Consider the following 17,582-nt stretch of genomic DNA (forward strand, 5'->3'; position numbering starts at 1 on the left):
AAAAACAGAGGAAACTTGTTATACAGTTAACAAATCTCATATTTGTGTCACTTCAGTAATAAAACAATTGATTATGACTTTAATTTATTGATCTCTGAGAAGGTTAAATGGAATGATTTTCGAATGATTTTCCGCGTCGAAGATAACTCTGGGGATTTTCGAGATTTTCTAGAAAATCCCGAAACGTTCAGACAGTCGGGAAGACAAAATTGGTAAAAAAAGTTTTACTTACCGGATACGCATCGATAATGCGCTTCGAGGTATTTGTGTGTGTTCGGGCAAGGATCGCCGAATTGCAACGTGGACGCAACGATGCTGCAGTTTTGCTGGTCATTGCACCTGAACGGGGGATTTAACTCGCGTTTAACAGAATGATCATGGTACACCCTTACCACGTGTACCGCCATGGATCCAGCTCTGTTTTCTTCGTCTCCACGATATGGATGGGAAAAGGGAGTGTGTGATGTTCTCAATGAGAGACTTTTTCGTCGGAAATCGTCCGTAAGATTTGAGATCAATTGTCCTTTCTCTTGTTTGAGATTAGCGATTTCATTATTGAATATTTTTAATCACGCAGTCTGTCGTATATAGAGATCTAATTAGATTCCTCTATGAAATATTGACTGTTTCGTCTCTTACGATTTTGATATCCACCAGAGGGATAAGATTTCATACCTTTTTAATATTTGATCGTTAGAGGTTCCTCAATTATCAGGAAATCATTAAAAATCATAAAGGAAACGAAATATAAATAACCAACTAAAAAGTGAAAAGAGTTCTTAAAGGTGTGTAATTATTTGTGAGTGTATCCTAACGTCGGCAATCGATTCGTAAGACGAAAAAATTCCTCTTTATACCTCGAATGATAATTTCGAAATCATGAGGCTCCTCCGTGCAGCGTCGCGAGCAAATGAGAAGCGAATCCTCCGAGATTTCTTACGATCTCGCGTTATGATCTCGCAAATGTGAAAACGACGCGCGAATAGAAAATTATAAACCAACCTAAGCAGTGGAACTGGGCCTCGATGTACTTTCCGGTCCCGGGACAAGGGTCCTCCTCGAAAATGTCGCTGCGCACGTCCACCGAGCAGGAATTACGGTGATTGCACCTGCAATCGTCACGTGTGCGAAAACGTCACCCAGCGGAACGACCTCGCGGCAATTTCCAAATTCTTCACGGAATCGGCTTGAGAATCGGACAAGAACAACGGCGAGCACGCAGGCGGGCATCTGTATGCCGAGCTCGTCTCGATGAAACGATCCGAAAGTATAACCCGTATGAATGCAATCAACATCGTGTCCGATTACGAATTTCGTTTTATAATATTTTTCCTCAAGAGTAGTGTAAAACTTTTTCTGATATCTCGAAATCATAATTCGCGCGTCTCGCATCTTTATGTTTTTATCGTATTGTCTCTATCCTATATCACGTATCATATCATATTATTGGAATCACGTCGCATATCACACGAAATTTCGTTACTCGTTCATGTAATTGAATTGGAAAAGTTTTTTCCGGTTTTTTACGTCAAAGTTTGCGAAATAGAAGTCGGTTAGTCTCGCTGCATTCGAGCAGGACAAGCTTGACTCGTTCGCCGAACCTCGTTAGAAACGTCAAATCACGATACTCACACTCGTCGCAACAATCGACAATCCAGACTCGCTAAATGAGTCACGGGAAAATCTCGCGAGCCAACGCGTCAACGAAGCGATTTGTTAGTGTCACTGCAATTTCGGGACAAAAGCTCGGCACTCGTTCGCGGAGCTTCGTTGCATCCGTTACATCACGATTGTTCGCGCGTTGTGTTAGTGTGTGACAGTGGGACAATAGGTTAGTAATGACATGTTCGCAACAGTTTCAGACATAAGCACAAGTTAGGTAAGACTCGAGGTAAGACAGACGAGGACGACTCCAGTCCCAGATCCCGACAAACGGTCGTGTGTGCGGATGCGCGTTAGCGCGTGTGTGCATGAGAGAGTGCGTAGAGAAACATGTCAGCACCGAATTACAACCCGTCCACAATATCCCATGGTGTATACACAAAGATTAACGGCATGCAGAGTATATGTTCCTCTCCATCTTGCATATATAGACAAATTATCATACAATTCGCGTTTGCATTCGCGACAGCAATACAGAAATTGCCCTGTATCGGTATCGATATTAATTATCGTAGCTTTGAGTTAATTATAGTTAGCGGCGGTCAATTGGTTTCCAAATTATTCGAGAGACGAAATGTAACGAGAGAGATCCGCTCTTTCTTCGTTCAACTAAATTAATACTCGAGCCCCGAGCTCGAATCGTCCTCTCGTTTCGCTAAAATCAATTAGCGAACATTATCTCTGAGTCGACATTTTGATTCTATATTAATCGTGTAAATTTCGCAGAATTTGAAGGAAAAGTGGAGAATCTCGAAATATAACATCATACAGATTACCCTAATTTGATGCTGCAAATGATAACTTATTTCCGCCTCCTTCATGTTGAAGCTTAAAAAACTGTATTTAAAAGTTTCCAATTTAGAGTTCATATTAGATTATCTCAATATTTTATCTCAATTATCTCAATATTGTATGAAGTAATGCAAATATTATATATCTAATATAGATTGATAAAAGGATTAGTCGGTAAATAAAAAAATAAACACACATTCCTTGCTCATGGTTCGACTCAGGTTGTTTGTAAATCGAACAGGAGAACGACGTGGATCTATCTCTTTTCCTCTCTCTCTACTCTCAACAGAGAGAAGTCCTTGTTTTCGAATTTTATATTAATTTAGTATTGTATTAGTCAAATCTGTTCTTCGTTATTTCGCGGCGTATTTAAGACTCGTCTTCGTTATATTCCGCGGAGAACAATCACGACGAATTTCGCGCTTGCGCGACGGAGCGAATTTCTTTCCTTTTTTCGCGGGCGCTTGAGAGAACAAAAAGCAAAACGGGAACGCCTTGTCGACGATCGTTAGGTCACAGAATTATTCCGTTCCGGGAGAATCTCGGCAATTCGCCGTCGTCCATCGCCGCGCGCGTTCTCGTTGCAACTACGGGACTTGAAAATATTTAGTATCACCGTATTGTCGTAATAAACTTTCCACCTCGCCGGACTACCGAGCACGCTCGACATGACTTCTTTCCGTTAAAGACTTTCCCCGTTGGCGGATTTTCAAAGAGGGCACCCTCTCGGGCATTTTCCTTACAGAATACAATAGGAACCAGAGAGTGTTTCATCTCGAGACGAAGGAGACCATCCAGTTAGCATCGAGTATATTTTCTTTCGGTCTGAATCCCAGTGACGGTTCTCGAGAAAAATTCACCTTAAAAGGCTCTCCGATTATTCGATTCACGCGTAACACGCGACGTGTCCGCACGATCCCCTAACGCGTCACGTTTCTCTTCAACATCTAATCGTACGTACATACAATTGGAAGAAAGTACGCACGTACACGTTTCGAAAAATGCGCCGACGCATCGACGCTCGAAGCGAAGAATTTTAATGTTAAGTCAACCCTCGCTAGTAGAGCACTTTTCATTGCACCCGGTGTGCTATCTCACGTGGAACATCCCGGGAAACTGACATCTCGCGACGATGACACGTCGATATTGCGTCTTCGGGCCCTTCATTAACTGCTGCTTGTTATTTCGGGATTATTCCTTTTTGCGGAGCTTTGCGCACGTGCCAAGTTCTATCTCGAAGTTCAATGATAAAATGTCAACGCGACGGCGATGTCGCCGGCTCTAATTATTGTCACATAACAACTGTGTGATTCCGAAATCCTGGGATCACGGAAATTTAGCAGGCGCGAGCGTGCGATTATCTCGCCGGCGGAGTTATCGGGAAATTAATCGATCGTGCGACGAACAAACGGAACGGTGAAATTCTTATCGGTTTCTCCGCCGAGACGCGGGGCCGCTGTCGATACGTTGTCGTAACCCGTACGGGGGATTATCGACAGACGCGAAAAGTTGTTCCGCGCTCTCCCGTCGATGTAATTGGCTTCGCCGTTCCGAAATTAGTTCGTTACTACGGGAAACGTTACGATTCCGGTTATTAGGCGGCCCAACCGCCGATAGCGGTTACCGAACACCGCCGTAGCAACATTTCGTCCACCTCGTGTTTGTCCGTCGATTCGATGAATCGATACCTAGCAACTGGCAAAAGATTGATAGGGAGGAGATGTAATATTAACGATCGCGCTTAAAGCCGCGGTAATAAATATATATCTACGTTGTAACCACGGTTTATTAATTATGCATCCGTCGACGCTGCATTATGTCATTGTAATTATTCATATGATTCGCATAACAGTTCCCGATATCGCGATGTAAATGTGGTCGCGCACGGAGGGGTGCGGCGTTTCGTCGACAACCGAAATTACAGTGTAGCCAATTATAACGCACTGGCGCTTTTATTTGTTTAACAGAACGCGTCGACGGGCTGTCGTCCTCGATGCTAAGTGATAATATCCATTTCTCGTAACCGAATTTCGCGAGCGCGAGCGATGATAATATCCGTTTCTCATTAATTAGAGCCCGCTTCAAATTAAACAACTACCCTCGGCAGGGTCGTGGGCGAAATAAGTCGACGACTCCGCCGGCAAATATTCGACGGAAATAAAGACGGGATCGGGATTAGAGAATTAATCGTCATTGCTCTTTATGTACTCGGTAATATTATTTTTCTTTGTTATAGCGATGAAATTATTATCACCATTATTATTATTGAAATATCGTGAACGGGAATAATTTGTTTCGCTAAATTGGTCGTCGTCGATTCGCGCCGCATCCCAGGACGCTTAAGGATATATTGCCCGTAACTCGAAATAATGAGAAAATTATGACAAAAATTACAAATTGATCTATATTACATTTAAAAGTGACACGAAAAGTTTGAAGGTAATTCAGAGCCTGGATCAAAAATTATGCCAAGTTATTCTTCCTTTAAAGGAGGTTGATGAAATGAGTTTGTAAGAATTCGATGAAACTTGTATTACGTATATATTGAAATGATCTAACTCATTGCTCGTGCAAGGACACTCCGTCACGAATAAACATACACTTCTGGTTGAAAAATTATTCTTTTCCTTTTTTCTTTTCTCTTCAAACCTTGTTATTTTCGCTTGATTCCACTTGATGCCGGAATTATACCGCGAGGCAACATCGGCGTTATCCCACGAATGGGACACCTTCTGCGAGCAAAGCGACGCGAATTCATTAAATTCACGAGCCCGGAACGGCGCGCGTTAGACATTTCTATCGATTTTTCTTTTCTTTTTCATTTTTTCTTACGCTCGCGCACACTCCCTCCTATCCGATTCCATCTCCATCGTCGGGGATCGTCCGGCTTGCACGGCAGAATATAACGAGGGTAAACGTAATTTCAGACGGGTAAACTACGAGCGAGCACGAAAAATCGCCATTTCGCGGATGTTGCGCCGTTTATTATTAAGGCAGTCTCTCTTCCCCTCTCTCTCTCTCTCTCTCTCTCTCTCTTCCTTCCGCGGTTCCCTCCCTGTTCGCTCTGTCTTTCTTCTTTCTGTTTTTTTTTCTTTTTTTCCACGTGCATACACAATCGTGCGCGCGCGCGTGCTCGTCGGTAACCCCCTGGGTAATGATCGATTCGACGGTGATTCAGCCCTTTTCCCCGCGGCGTTCGCGGTTAATATCGACTTGACGTGGTTCCACGATACGTTGTTATTATTCCCTCCGCTGATTCATTGCGACATTTCTGTCTACTACGCGAATAAAAGTAAGTAGCCCCACGGTTGCGTATGAACTTGGTTAAGTGGCAGGTGTTTCCAATTTATTCGCCCAGCGCCTTCGTACCGTTGTACGTTTTTATAAGAAACTCGCGGCTGGGAACGTTATATCACGTGACACCGTCCTACTTTCTTGATTTTTACTCGAGTTAGGTCTTTCTTGGAGATTTTCCTCGTCATCGTCGCGAAGCATTTAGTGCTCCCAACCACGTAAGTGTATGCGTGTCCGTCCATGTCAGTTAAGATGGCGAGCTCTTGATCGAGAAATTTATAGAACTTAAAAAATCCAGACGCAACCAACAAAATTTGACTTCAAAAAATAAATTAGATAAACGTAGGTAATTAAATAAAATGTTTATTCGTTATTATATCAAGATCAAGTTGAAACTGAATATAGTTTTTTATTATGTTTTAGTATAAATAATCATTATGTCTAACCTGACATTCTATCGGGAGGGCCTCTAGTGAGAGCAGAAAATCAGGACGGTGTCGGCGACAGCGGGAGAAACACCGTTCTTCTCATTTCCGTCGGTGAGTCGCAAACTCGCTTTTGCCGCTTTTACGGAATTCGCGGATCGTCTTCTGAAAATTTTCTTCCCGCCGGCGTGAAACTCCCGATTCCGCGTCGAGACTCGCCCGGGGCCACGAATGGATTAATCGCGCGCGCATAATCACGAGTAAAAGCGTCGGGTCGCGTAAGCGCGGCTTAAGAGCATCCCGCGGGTCGGTAATCCCCACGATTTAACGACGCGCTGCTTGCGAGGCGCGCCATATTGTATATCTACGCGCGTCTCTCGCGCGACTCGCGTAGTAGTAGGTACTTCGCTTCGTGCACCGCCGGTAAGAAACTTGTCGCGCCGTAAGTGTAAGCGAGCCGCGGAACAACCGGGCGGAAGCCCCGTAAACTGCAATCTGCGCGCAACGCGAGGACTAAACCAGAGCCGAAACGGCGCCATTAGAAGCGGTCCTAAAACTGCGCCCGATATCGTGCGAACGTGACGAACGTAACTTGCGAAAAGTCTAGCGACGTTTCGCCACGTCGTCGTCGTTTCACGGGGGGAGGAACGAATCGCGCGATCATCCGCTTATCCAGACAATTGTACAAACTCGTGCCTGGCAGGATTTCATCGGCCCAAGTAAGTCTCATGTTCATCAAGTCCAACGTAACCTAACTTTGACAAACGAGGTTTTACGACAATTACGTGGGAGGGTAAATCGGATGAGCACCAACATTGTATTGCGCAATTAAGTTTGAGTTTGTTTACGATATTGATACATTATACTACACATATCGCATTCCCAGAGATAAGAAGAGAGAACAGGCGCGCGCGTTCTCAAAATTAAGCTATTAAGGGTATGCTGGAGTGCCGGTCGGTAATTGCCGACATTACAAGTTTCACCACATTCCTCCGAAATGGCTTTGCAAAGTTTAAGGTCCTTTCACAAGTGTAAAGCACACACGCTTACAAAGTGCAGAATGCTCGACCGAAAACTAGGATCGAAGGAAAATTCAAAAATGCTCGCTCCCATTTATCACATTTCAAGTGTCAATAATTTACCGACATTTTTAGTTCCGCTTAGAGGGCGCTTGAGCTTCCCGCTCGGAACAAGTTCGTTCCAGTATCCTCTTAACCCGATTCCGAATCGGAGGTAGATTACGAAAATATTAGGGAGAAACGAGAAAACGTCGGAGGAGATACAGCGTCTTCGCGTTGCAGGTAACGACAAAAACAGATTGTTATCGTCATTCTTTCCGTGCGATTGCAAAACTTCCGTCATCCCGTAAACGACGAGTTAACTCGTCTCTCCTTTGGTTAACAAGTTCTCGTGTCCGCCGACGAGCGACATGAGTGAGGTTAGTTTTTCGTATTCCATAAAATCCGTTCCTTCCGAGATCTGCGTCCAGACGGAGGTCCCCGAAGTTTTCCCGATTCCGCGAATTGAATCTCCGATCGCCTCGTCGCACAGGACCCAGCGATCAACCGCTAAAGTGATCCGCGCGAGCGAGCGAGCGATCGAAGGAACGCGATCTCGTTCGGTAACGCGAGCCGCTTTCTCGCTCTATACGGAGTGGCACCGAGCAGGAAAGGGAAGCTGAAGAGTTTTCCGTTTCATCGGGATAGACGTGCGCGCAGACGGGAAGGAGAGCGGCCGAGTCGAGTGACTTTTTAATCGTCGTAGGAATGTCTTTGTGCCAGCGAAACCTCGCCGTCACTGGCGCGGATTTCGAAGGGACGCGCCGCGCGCTGAAACACGACGACGGTATAGCGGGCGGGCGGACGTGTAGAAAAGGAACAACAGCGAACTAGAGCCGAGGGTAAGAGGGAGAGAGCCGGGCGGGCAGGAACGTCGGAAGAACAAAAACAAAAAGAGAATCGGGGGCGTTCGCTTTGACGCTTGCAAGCTCTCTCTCTCTCTTTCTCTCTCACGCTCTGTAAAGTCGCGACCGCGTTACGAGCCGAGTCGAGCGATTCCATTGATGCTGTCGCGCGAGAGATATCGGATACTCGTATAGGCGTATTATTTATCATATTATACCGAGACTTTTTCCCCGAGTTGTCGTTATGCCCGGCTATTACAGGCGTGAAGACGCAAAATGAAACGATCGAACGATATTAATTTGCTTAGGGCAGGCTCCATTTTTCTGTCTAACATCAAGAGAAACAAAGATAGAATGACGCTTGCAATCGTTGCAAGCGTTAAGTAGAACACGTATCTCTTGCTGGCGTATTTCCGAAATATTTTTATCCCGAGATATCGAGTACAGTTTTAACATATTAGGGCCGGTATACATAGTCATAAGTTGTTTACAGTGTTCGATTGAGAACATCACGGATTCCTATTCATGAACCGTTACTCAGTTCTTTGGGTCAATATTTCTTACATATTGACAAATAATTAGAAATTAATAGAGTTGTGGGCTATAAAAATATCGGTCTAAAACTAACAATATGTTGATTTTTCATTCAACTGGCGAAAAGAAGAATATCGCCTTTGATTTATTTCGGTTCTAGTTTGATTCAAGTTCGGACAGTACGGTTAATTTTGTTTTCATCGTTCCCGTCCGAGTATCAATAACGATAAGCAGGTAGCAAATATTTTCGTAACGCGCGAAGTTTGGCTTTTTCGTAAGTTCCACTGTTTTCGAGCGCGTCTCGTAAAATTATAGCACGTCCATTTGCTCAGATAACGTCACATATCTCGCGGCTATTTTCCTCATTCCGTTTAACACTCACGTACGCCGAAACGTCCACCAGCTCCAACTTTCGTTCGCGCAGCGTCGGTCCGACGAAAATTGCAAGTAGGTTTCACTTTGAGGGGTAATCGCCGGGCCCGCGAGCGCGGGCAAAAGAGAGCGGGTCGAGAGCGGGGACGAGAGTGGCGATCGAGCGGGGCACAAACACGATCGGCGATGCGCGCCTGCCGAAATTGGAAATTAATCGGTTTTGCGTTGTTCGCGAGGGTGTATACCCCGTCCCGTCGCGGATACACCGGCATTTCGCCGGCGTTCGTTCGCTCGCTCGCCGATGAACGAACGAGCGGCGAGGTTCGTTCATTCACGCTCCGATAAATCGAAACGCTCGGACGCGATTTCGCCGCCGAGCTGCCCGGCGATTTTCGGTGTTTTTAGCGTTTAACGCGCGAGTATGTGCGTTTCGTTCGCTCGCGCCACGGTAAATCGAAACGCGATCGCTCCGCTCGCTCGCTTACCCGCCCGACCTGCCCACGTCGGGCCGATTTTTAGTGTTTTCGCTGTTTAACGTCCTTTTTCCTCGCGCCCGCGCGAGCGCCGATGTTCTAGCACGCAGATAGATAGCTCTATTTCGCGCGAAAAGCCCGACCAATATAGTCAAGCGGATGAAGATCATAGCAATTCCGACGCGATTTTTTTCAAAGGGCATCGCGTTGCGAGGACATTCCGCGTAAAATGGTGAAAAAAAAAAATGAATTTTGCTCGAGCCAAAGGTGACGATTTTTTAAATACACGTTTTTCACGAGAGATGGGTAATTCGAAATCGAGCCGGGTCCTGATTTTAGAGAAAGCGCGGTTGGTCAGAAATTCGCTGTGCGATACTTTGACAGCGTATTCTCGATCGGAATTTTTTTCAATGGAATGCGAGAAAGCATAACGCGAAAATGTCGAGGTCACAGTTCACATTAATTTCCGGGTCATAAGCGATCGCGAGGTTGCACACGGTGATATTTCACTCAAATCCGTAACCGCACTGCTCAGTCATCTATTATTCATTTTCGCGCTACAGCTGATATTGATTTTTACAATCTGATTTTCTCTCCTGTTTTCTCGCGCGTAAATAGCGCGTATGAGCATGGACTCACGCGCGGAACACGCTTTCTTTTTAAAACAATAGAATTAAATAAACAGAATAAATAAGATTTTCGTGTCAAATCTTAATGATAAGCAGTTATACGAGCCACGCAGAAGCGCAACACGCGCTATGGGAATGCGTATCGAAAAAAAATATTGTAAAATGATTTGTAATATTAATCTCGTAAACAGTGAGAACAGTTAAATTGCGAAATAAATCACGTAGCAGCGTGTGAGCCCGGTTCGGCGCGTCTTTGACTTTCATGAGTCACGCGACAATAACAAATACGTTGCTTCCGGTCGCCGGCCACAACAGTCTCAGACGTGGAGATTAACACTTCGGGTCGCGTCGCGCGTTATTTCCGACTTTTCCAAATTGATCGATGCGGTCGTGAAATGAATTACGATAATTAAATAATTCGCGCGTGTGATCGTTGTGCGTGGGTCGTTGCAGGCAATAATAATATCTCGAAACCCGGAAAGTGACTATCACATTTCGCTTTTATCGCATTCTCTATAATTATCGCCAAGCGGAAAACCGATGCTTTCCGCTTCAGATTTAGACGAGTCCGCGACCGACGGACGGTGGAACGCGGTTCCGAAGGATGCTGTTCTTGTGGTGGACGCAGATGCCGCACCGGAATATCCGGTTCGGGCCGAACAGAGTCGGTTCGAAGTTTAAAAACTATTCCTACGCTCTTCTATTTGTATGCGGTCGGAAATTGAGATAAAGTAGTCGTAATAAAAATTGTCGAATTGATCGCAAAATAGCAACGAATTCCTGGCTTTCTTTTATCGTTCGTTAAACCGAGTGCTTTAATCGGCGAATCTACGCTTTTTGTTTTAGATCTGACAGCGAAACGTGGCCGGCTCTGAGTTCACGGTATTTCAGTAAGTAAGAAAGAAAGTAGCAAGAAGTAGAATATGATGTATGTATAGATAATGGTTGTTTGCTAGATCTCGTGAGAAAATCAATGCGATTTACTTTATTTATAAACTTTTGCACTTTTGTTGGGTTTTGCATATATGCATATATGTATATGTATTGTTAAAAAAACTCTCCGCTTGAGACAATTAGGGAATCGCGTCTTGAAATTTTTACATTTTATCTTATAGAAATTGAAGTATTGCATATACTTTTATCCTTGAAATATATCTATTCCCTGAAACATATCGAATCTCTATTTTAAACGTATTTACATACACATAAATATTTTGATTAGTTAATTTACACTGCGGAATTATTCAGCAGAGCTATTCATTCAGTGTGATCCCCCGACTGTCTCGAGCGGTGTGCATCTGAATAGCGCCGTCGCAAGCGGAGTTCGCGATTGTTTCGCATGCATTGATGAATTTTGCGATCGTCGCGGTTGTTGCTTTTCCAAATTTCTCGCACGCGCATTTACAATTGCGCTTCATCTCAAGGCGCACTTTATGATAGCTTGGATGGCATTTTGTTGAATTAAATTCGATAACGCAGAAACACGGAGCTCCGGTAAAGCGTCGCAATGTAATCCGCGGACGCGTTGACTTCGCAGCTGTTAATTTTCTCGATTTCTCGCACGCGAATTTACATCGCGATTACATCTCGATTCAAGACGCATGTGGCAGCTTAGTCACTTGGTTGAATTAAATTACATAGCGAGCATTGGTAAAATATCACGGAGCAATCCGCGGACGCGTTGATTTCGCGGCCTTTAGTTTCCAATTTTATCGCGATCGGTTTGCAATTTGCAGAGTTTCCCACGGTGCTTCGCGAGTGTAGCTCCATAAGTGCCGGAATTTGTTGTGTGCCGCAATAAGCATTTGTTAAATCGACCCGTAACTACCGCGACGTTTAACAGTCGTTTTTCCTTAGTCGAGAATTCGTTCCGCGTCAAATAAAAATTTTTCACTGATGCCATGAAAACTAAATTCATTAAAAACGCTGCTAAAACTTAAATATCAGTTGCGTCGCAAGTGCAGCACAGTGAAGAGCAATCGGCATGCGACGACACGGAACGCAGGCTGAACCAGGTTAGTCATTGCTGAACGTCGTTGGATCCCAATGTAAATTGGTGAATGTTGAATTTCAACACTGATAGATTGATATTATGTGGTACATATTCTCTAAAGTGCAATCAGTATATTATCACTAAGAAGCAATCAATAATCACTAGTGATCATAGTTATAAATATAGCATTGCAAATCAGTGAAATTTCGTTGCTAAAAAGTTTGTTGACAGCAGCAACTGTTTCCATCGGAGAAATCTAACTGCAGAAATAGTAAAAAAAAAGAAACATTATTTATTACTTCTTTTTTATTATCTTAATTACATTCTTGACGTATTGTCAATGATCTTGCCTGAAATATTCCTTAATATTTAATTAATTGAATTGCTATATTTGAAAAACACTTGATGGGACTCGAATTCGAAATCTTTGGCTCTTGAGTTTGCTACTACGAATATATGAAATTACTACTAGGCCTACAGGACGCGTAACAGATGATTTGCAATTAATTTTTCACCGGCAGAAAGCAATGAAGTGTTAAACAAAAGAGCTAAGTAAAATTATTTCCATTAAATTAGTGGATATTCACTGATTATCAATAAAATACTATTTCACTGATTCAACTATAACATCTTCACTGATTCGACTTAAGAGAGCATGTACATGTAAATCGCATTGATTTCTCAAGAATAGGAGCAGTTATACACTTCAAGATGGTTCATTTGAATAATTTAATACCGCCATTAGAGGAAAGTGCAATATCTTAATGGCATATTTTAGCGCTGAATTAAAATCGAGAAACTTGTGATATGAAAAAGTCGAAATTACGGTAATTGATATTGTGTTGAAACTTTCTGTGCTGAATTTTATAATCGGGTGTACCGATTTGAATGCGTTATTAAAGTGATGTGCGATAATTTTGAAACATCTTGTTGTATAATTTATCGCGTATGATTTATCGCTCCAAATATTCGCATTGATATATGTTTTATACAATATTAATCTATGTATATAATGCTAAAATATTTCAGACATATTAGAGCCTCAGTTATAAATTTAAATAAAATCGTTAGGAAGTTAAAATTTATTTACGTTACGAAAGTATAACGAACACGTATTTATACCGCTTTACAAATATTTCATTTTAAATTAAACGATTAAACTCCGAAATATATTTAGGTCTGACTAAAAATCGATTTTCCGCGAAGATTTATAGTTATTAATTGAAAATGATGCAGGTTGCGAATGAAATTGTATTGTGAAGATCTATTTACATATAATATATAACATCCTTCTTATGATCATAATAAATAATTCATCACGTGTGTGTTATCCGAGATTGATCGTGATCGTGAATACAAAAGCAGACAAATGCCGACGAAAAAGCCTCTTTTCCTAGCAGGAATTTCCCGCAGGACAATTCCTTTCAGCAGACGAAATTCTGCGCGGGTTTACAGAATGGGTAGCCAAAAAGAAGGGCGAAAAGGCACACACAGGAGTATCTCTCCTTGGCATTCCGGGCGGGAAGAGAAAAAGTAGGATCCATGGCAGCGCACACGTTGTGTTCTGTCTCTTATATGTACATATTTATGTATCTTTTCAAATAAGTCAAAGCTCGCAGCTTGTACCTGTAAGAGCAGTTGTGCGCGGAGAAATCTCGATACAAAATTGCAAAGATAAATTCGAAATCGTGCCGCTATATATTACGAGGAAATGAGAAAATTTCCGGTAATGCAGTGATAAATATTTACTTCACGATATTACATAAACTAGAGCAACCGTCGTAATTGCGGCTATTGATAATAATCATAATAATATAATCCGACGCGATTAATGAAACAACACGAATACGTAATTTAGGGACATGTATATTTTCGTGTGTCGAGAGGCAAATCGTATAACAAGATTTCTCCTGCGACGCACGCGTGCGTTGCAGCCACGATCGTGAATTCGGATCGAGATCGATGAAGCCCGATAGATCGGTATTTTCATCGTGATCTCCCGTGAAGAAACACGCATATTGCACCATGGCCACCGTCTGGCCTGACAGAAGCGGTGCAATAGCTTGCCGGTGTTGCACGCACGTGGCTGCATCAAGCAGAACACCAGAGAACACCGTCTCCTTTTGTCGTTCATTGTAAAAGCGGTATAAGTCAAATTCGGGAACACGCGAGTTTTTAAATATCGATACCGTTTCAGCCGTGTTTCCAAATTCGTGAGTATCGTTCGTATCAAGAATATTGGAAAGAAAAAAAATCCCACGAAAAAAGTTATCAAAAACGCGGAAGAATTGGATGACACGGTTATTTTCCAACAATACGATTATAAAATCGGTAAAACGTGATAAGCATTGATTCAGAAGCGATCGAAAAATAATGGAGAGTTACAGCTGTCGAATTTTCGCTGAAAAATGATCTGATGAATGTCTCTATATTCCACTCAAGACTTGCCAAATATTTATGAGACACTCACCCCTTCTCGTGTTGAAACGACACGCCGATGCCGAGCGAATTTCGAGAATGACCAGTACCATTTTCGAAATGAACGACTTTGCATTAAATATTATTATAGCATGCACATGTGTTACGGTAGTCGACCACATAGTAGAACAAGATGGAGCAAGACAAACTTATTCGCATAACGTACAGTCGCGTACTGCGACCGCGACTTCGATGATCTTCAGTACTCGCGCATCTCTAAACGCGGGAGTACTACGTTTTGTAACATTTTCTACCATACTCTTTATACTTGGACCCATTATCGCCGTCGAACTTACTCGAACTTCGCCGGTGTTGTCTCTGAACACCTTGCGCAAACATTGTATCAACGTATAACGTTCGACTTGGTACGGCAAAAAATTAAAAGAAAACATTGTTCCCTTGGTTTCTCTTTCCCATCTCCCCTCTTCTTCTTGCTGATTCGTGCGAACCGCGCTCGTCGCAACGCGACGAGTGAAATATTCGTCTCGGACTTCTTCCACTCGTACTCGTGATTGGAATACTTTTAAGTACCCAACTAGAAGCTCTCCCTCTCTCCCCTTCCTCTCACGCAATGTCTCTTTCTCTTAATCCGCACAAGGATTAAATGAGTTTTGTCGAGAGAACTTAGGAGCGTGCGCCTCTCTACGCGCGCGCGCGCTCGTAGTTATGGCCTGAGGTATCTCTTTTATTTCGAAAATTACGACAAAATTTTTCTCGCGTTTGCAACGACAAACGACGCGCGGGAATCGCACGGGGCTAATCTTTCCGTGAGATATGTTTGCTCTAAGTTACGATCGTCTCGAGCTTGTCAAAAAATATGTCTCTCGGGTCGTTTTGGAGACTTATCGATTGTCATATTAAAAAATATTAGTTTTCTATAAGATATCTAGTGAAATTAGAAATTTAATGTCAGAGAAATGCGCCATCTCTGCAACCAATTACCGGCGATTGAACATTTTACTTATAATTGGTGGGCGTGCGAAATTGCATAAAACTCGTTTGAATAAGCGACGACCGTTTGAAAACAAGAAGCCTAATATCTTTCGAAAATTCCGTTGGAAGAGATTTTCAGGGGAAATAATATAACAGCGAATCTATCGACTCGTTCGCCGCTTGTTAACGAGAAAGTTTCTTGAGAGATACTTTCGGTGTCTTTGGAAATGCGAGAGATACCGGGGATAGCGATATTTATTGCGACACTCTCTACAGCAGTGCAGGCGGTAACGAGAGCGGACGAGATATATCGCGAAAACTCGCGGAAAGATACATTAAAGAGAGGACTCTACATTGGGGAGGAGTGAATGGAATAGGAAGAAGAGTCGGTCGTTAACGAAGGGGCGTTCGTAAAATTAAGGCGGGAAGGAAGGAAGGAAAGAGATAGATAGGGAGGGAAGGGAGAAAGACGCGTGTGGGTAACAAATCGCGGAAAACTTCGCGGAGACACTAGCACTCGCTTAAATTAATCCTCCACAATATAGAACGTGGGATTTATCGTATCGTCTCGGATAATCTCCGGATTTCTGCTTGAATACATTATTCAATTGCTGCCTCTCGCACAGAAAAATATTTAAAAAACATTTAGGGTTGGTATATTTCTCCCTTTTACGTTAAATATTAATACGAATCGATAAGTCGCTTCTACGAATAAACAGAGTCGAGAGAAGAGGATAAATGTAACACGAATTGGGATGAAACCGCGCGAGAATATATAAACGGTATCTACAATTCCCTCGCGTTATTGTCGCGAAAATCGAGGCAAATCAGGTGCGATCGATCAGGACGAAAAACTTGATCTCCCTCGCTTCTCATTAATTGCGACCAAGGGCAAATCGGAACGGGGAACATAAAAAGAGAAAGATCGATCGACGGGGGAAACGGGGCGAGACCGCTAACGAACGAGGAAATGGAAAATCGAATGGAAATAAAAAGATTGGGGCTGTGGAGGACCGGAGGGTAGGGTAACCGCGGCAACTTTGTCCGACCTGTCTCGACCGCGAACGCTCTTAAGCGGAATGACGGGCCGGCTAATTTGCCCTAACGCGATTATCGGCGGAATTTTCTGAGATTGCAATTAGCTTAGGTTAAATACAGTCGCGGGGGATTCCACACCGCGTAAAGCCAAATGACGGGCGTCTTAATGAGAACCCCGGCGAATTTCCCCCCACGAATCCTCCTAGATAGGAAGTAAGACAGAAAAAAATTGTAAATTGAAGTTACGGCTCCTGCAGTTTGGGAATCTTGGGAGTGATCCTTTGAGATCTCTTCGATTAGGAATGTGAAAATAAAAAAAAAGAAACATTTTTTGGTCGTATTAATTTAACATAAAATTGATAATAGAAACAATCTTATTATAGAAACAGTTTTATTATACAGGATGTCCCAATCGTTTTCGGTTTCCGGGGTGTGCAAATAGAACGGGTAAAACTGTGCAGAAAAGTCGAAATAATTAATTCCTTATTAACTATTGTAAATTTTGCAAAATGGTACGTGATTTTTCTGTTCAGTTCTACATAACAACATATTTTTATTATATAGAAACATTATTTTTATATAAACATTATATGTGAGTCGCGTTTGAAACTAACGAAGAATTGAAGTTGCAGTCCCGGAGAAATTGCATGAACAATAATTTGAAAGATTGTTCGCATCACACTTGTGATGCTCACGCGTTCGTTGATTTATCGATTGTCGCGGAATACAATTGCTTGAATTTAAGGAACAGATATATTTATCGAGTCGTCATGGGGAGGAAATGTGAAAGCGAAGGGAAACGGCGAGAGCTTCGTCAACGAGGCATAACTATATTTTCCATTAAATGAGATTGTGCGAGGCAACTAATTCCGTCTAACGCGGTTACAGTTTGTGTGATTGCAATTAGGTCAAGTTCGATACAATCGGAAAGACGACTGAAAAGCGAGACTAGACGACAAGAGGAGAAAAGAAGAGAAAAATGGGGGGAGGGGGGATAAAGGACACGAATCAGCGGAAACGCGGCGAATTTGTCGCGATAAAACTTGGTTTTTTCAC

General features: G+C 42.9%; 1 protein-coding gene across 5 annotated transcripts in view; it reads right to left on the reverse strand.

Annotated features, from left to right (window-relative positions):
- The window catches only part of LOC106747017 (latrophilin Cirl-like), a 362,126-nt gene that overhangs the window by 28,255 nt on the left and 316,289 nt on the right, over positions 1-17,582 (reverse strand). For 4 of the 5 annotated variants that reach the window (XM_014624251.1, XM_014624252.1, XM_014624249.1 and 1 more), the window contains exon 4: positions 233-339. In XM_014624251.1, the coding sequence (XP_014479737.1) occupies positions 233-339 (107 nt within the window). Of the gene's footprint in view, positions 1-232; positions 340-1,002; positions 1,110-17,582 lie in introns of all 5 variants that reach the window. The other variant, XM_014624250.1, reaches the window with a different exon arrangement.

The sequence above is a fragment of the Dinoponera quadriceps genome, unplaced genomic scaffold (genome assembly GCF_001313825.1).
Source record: "Dinoponera quadriceps isolate SergipeBrazil2010 unplaced genomic scaffold, ASM131382v1 scaffold2088, whole genome shotgun sequence".
Taxonomy (NCBI): Eukaryota; Metazoa; Arthropoda; class Insecta; order Hymenoptera; family Formicidae; genus Dinoponera; species Dinoponera quadriceps.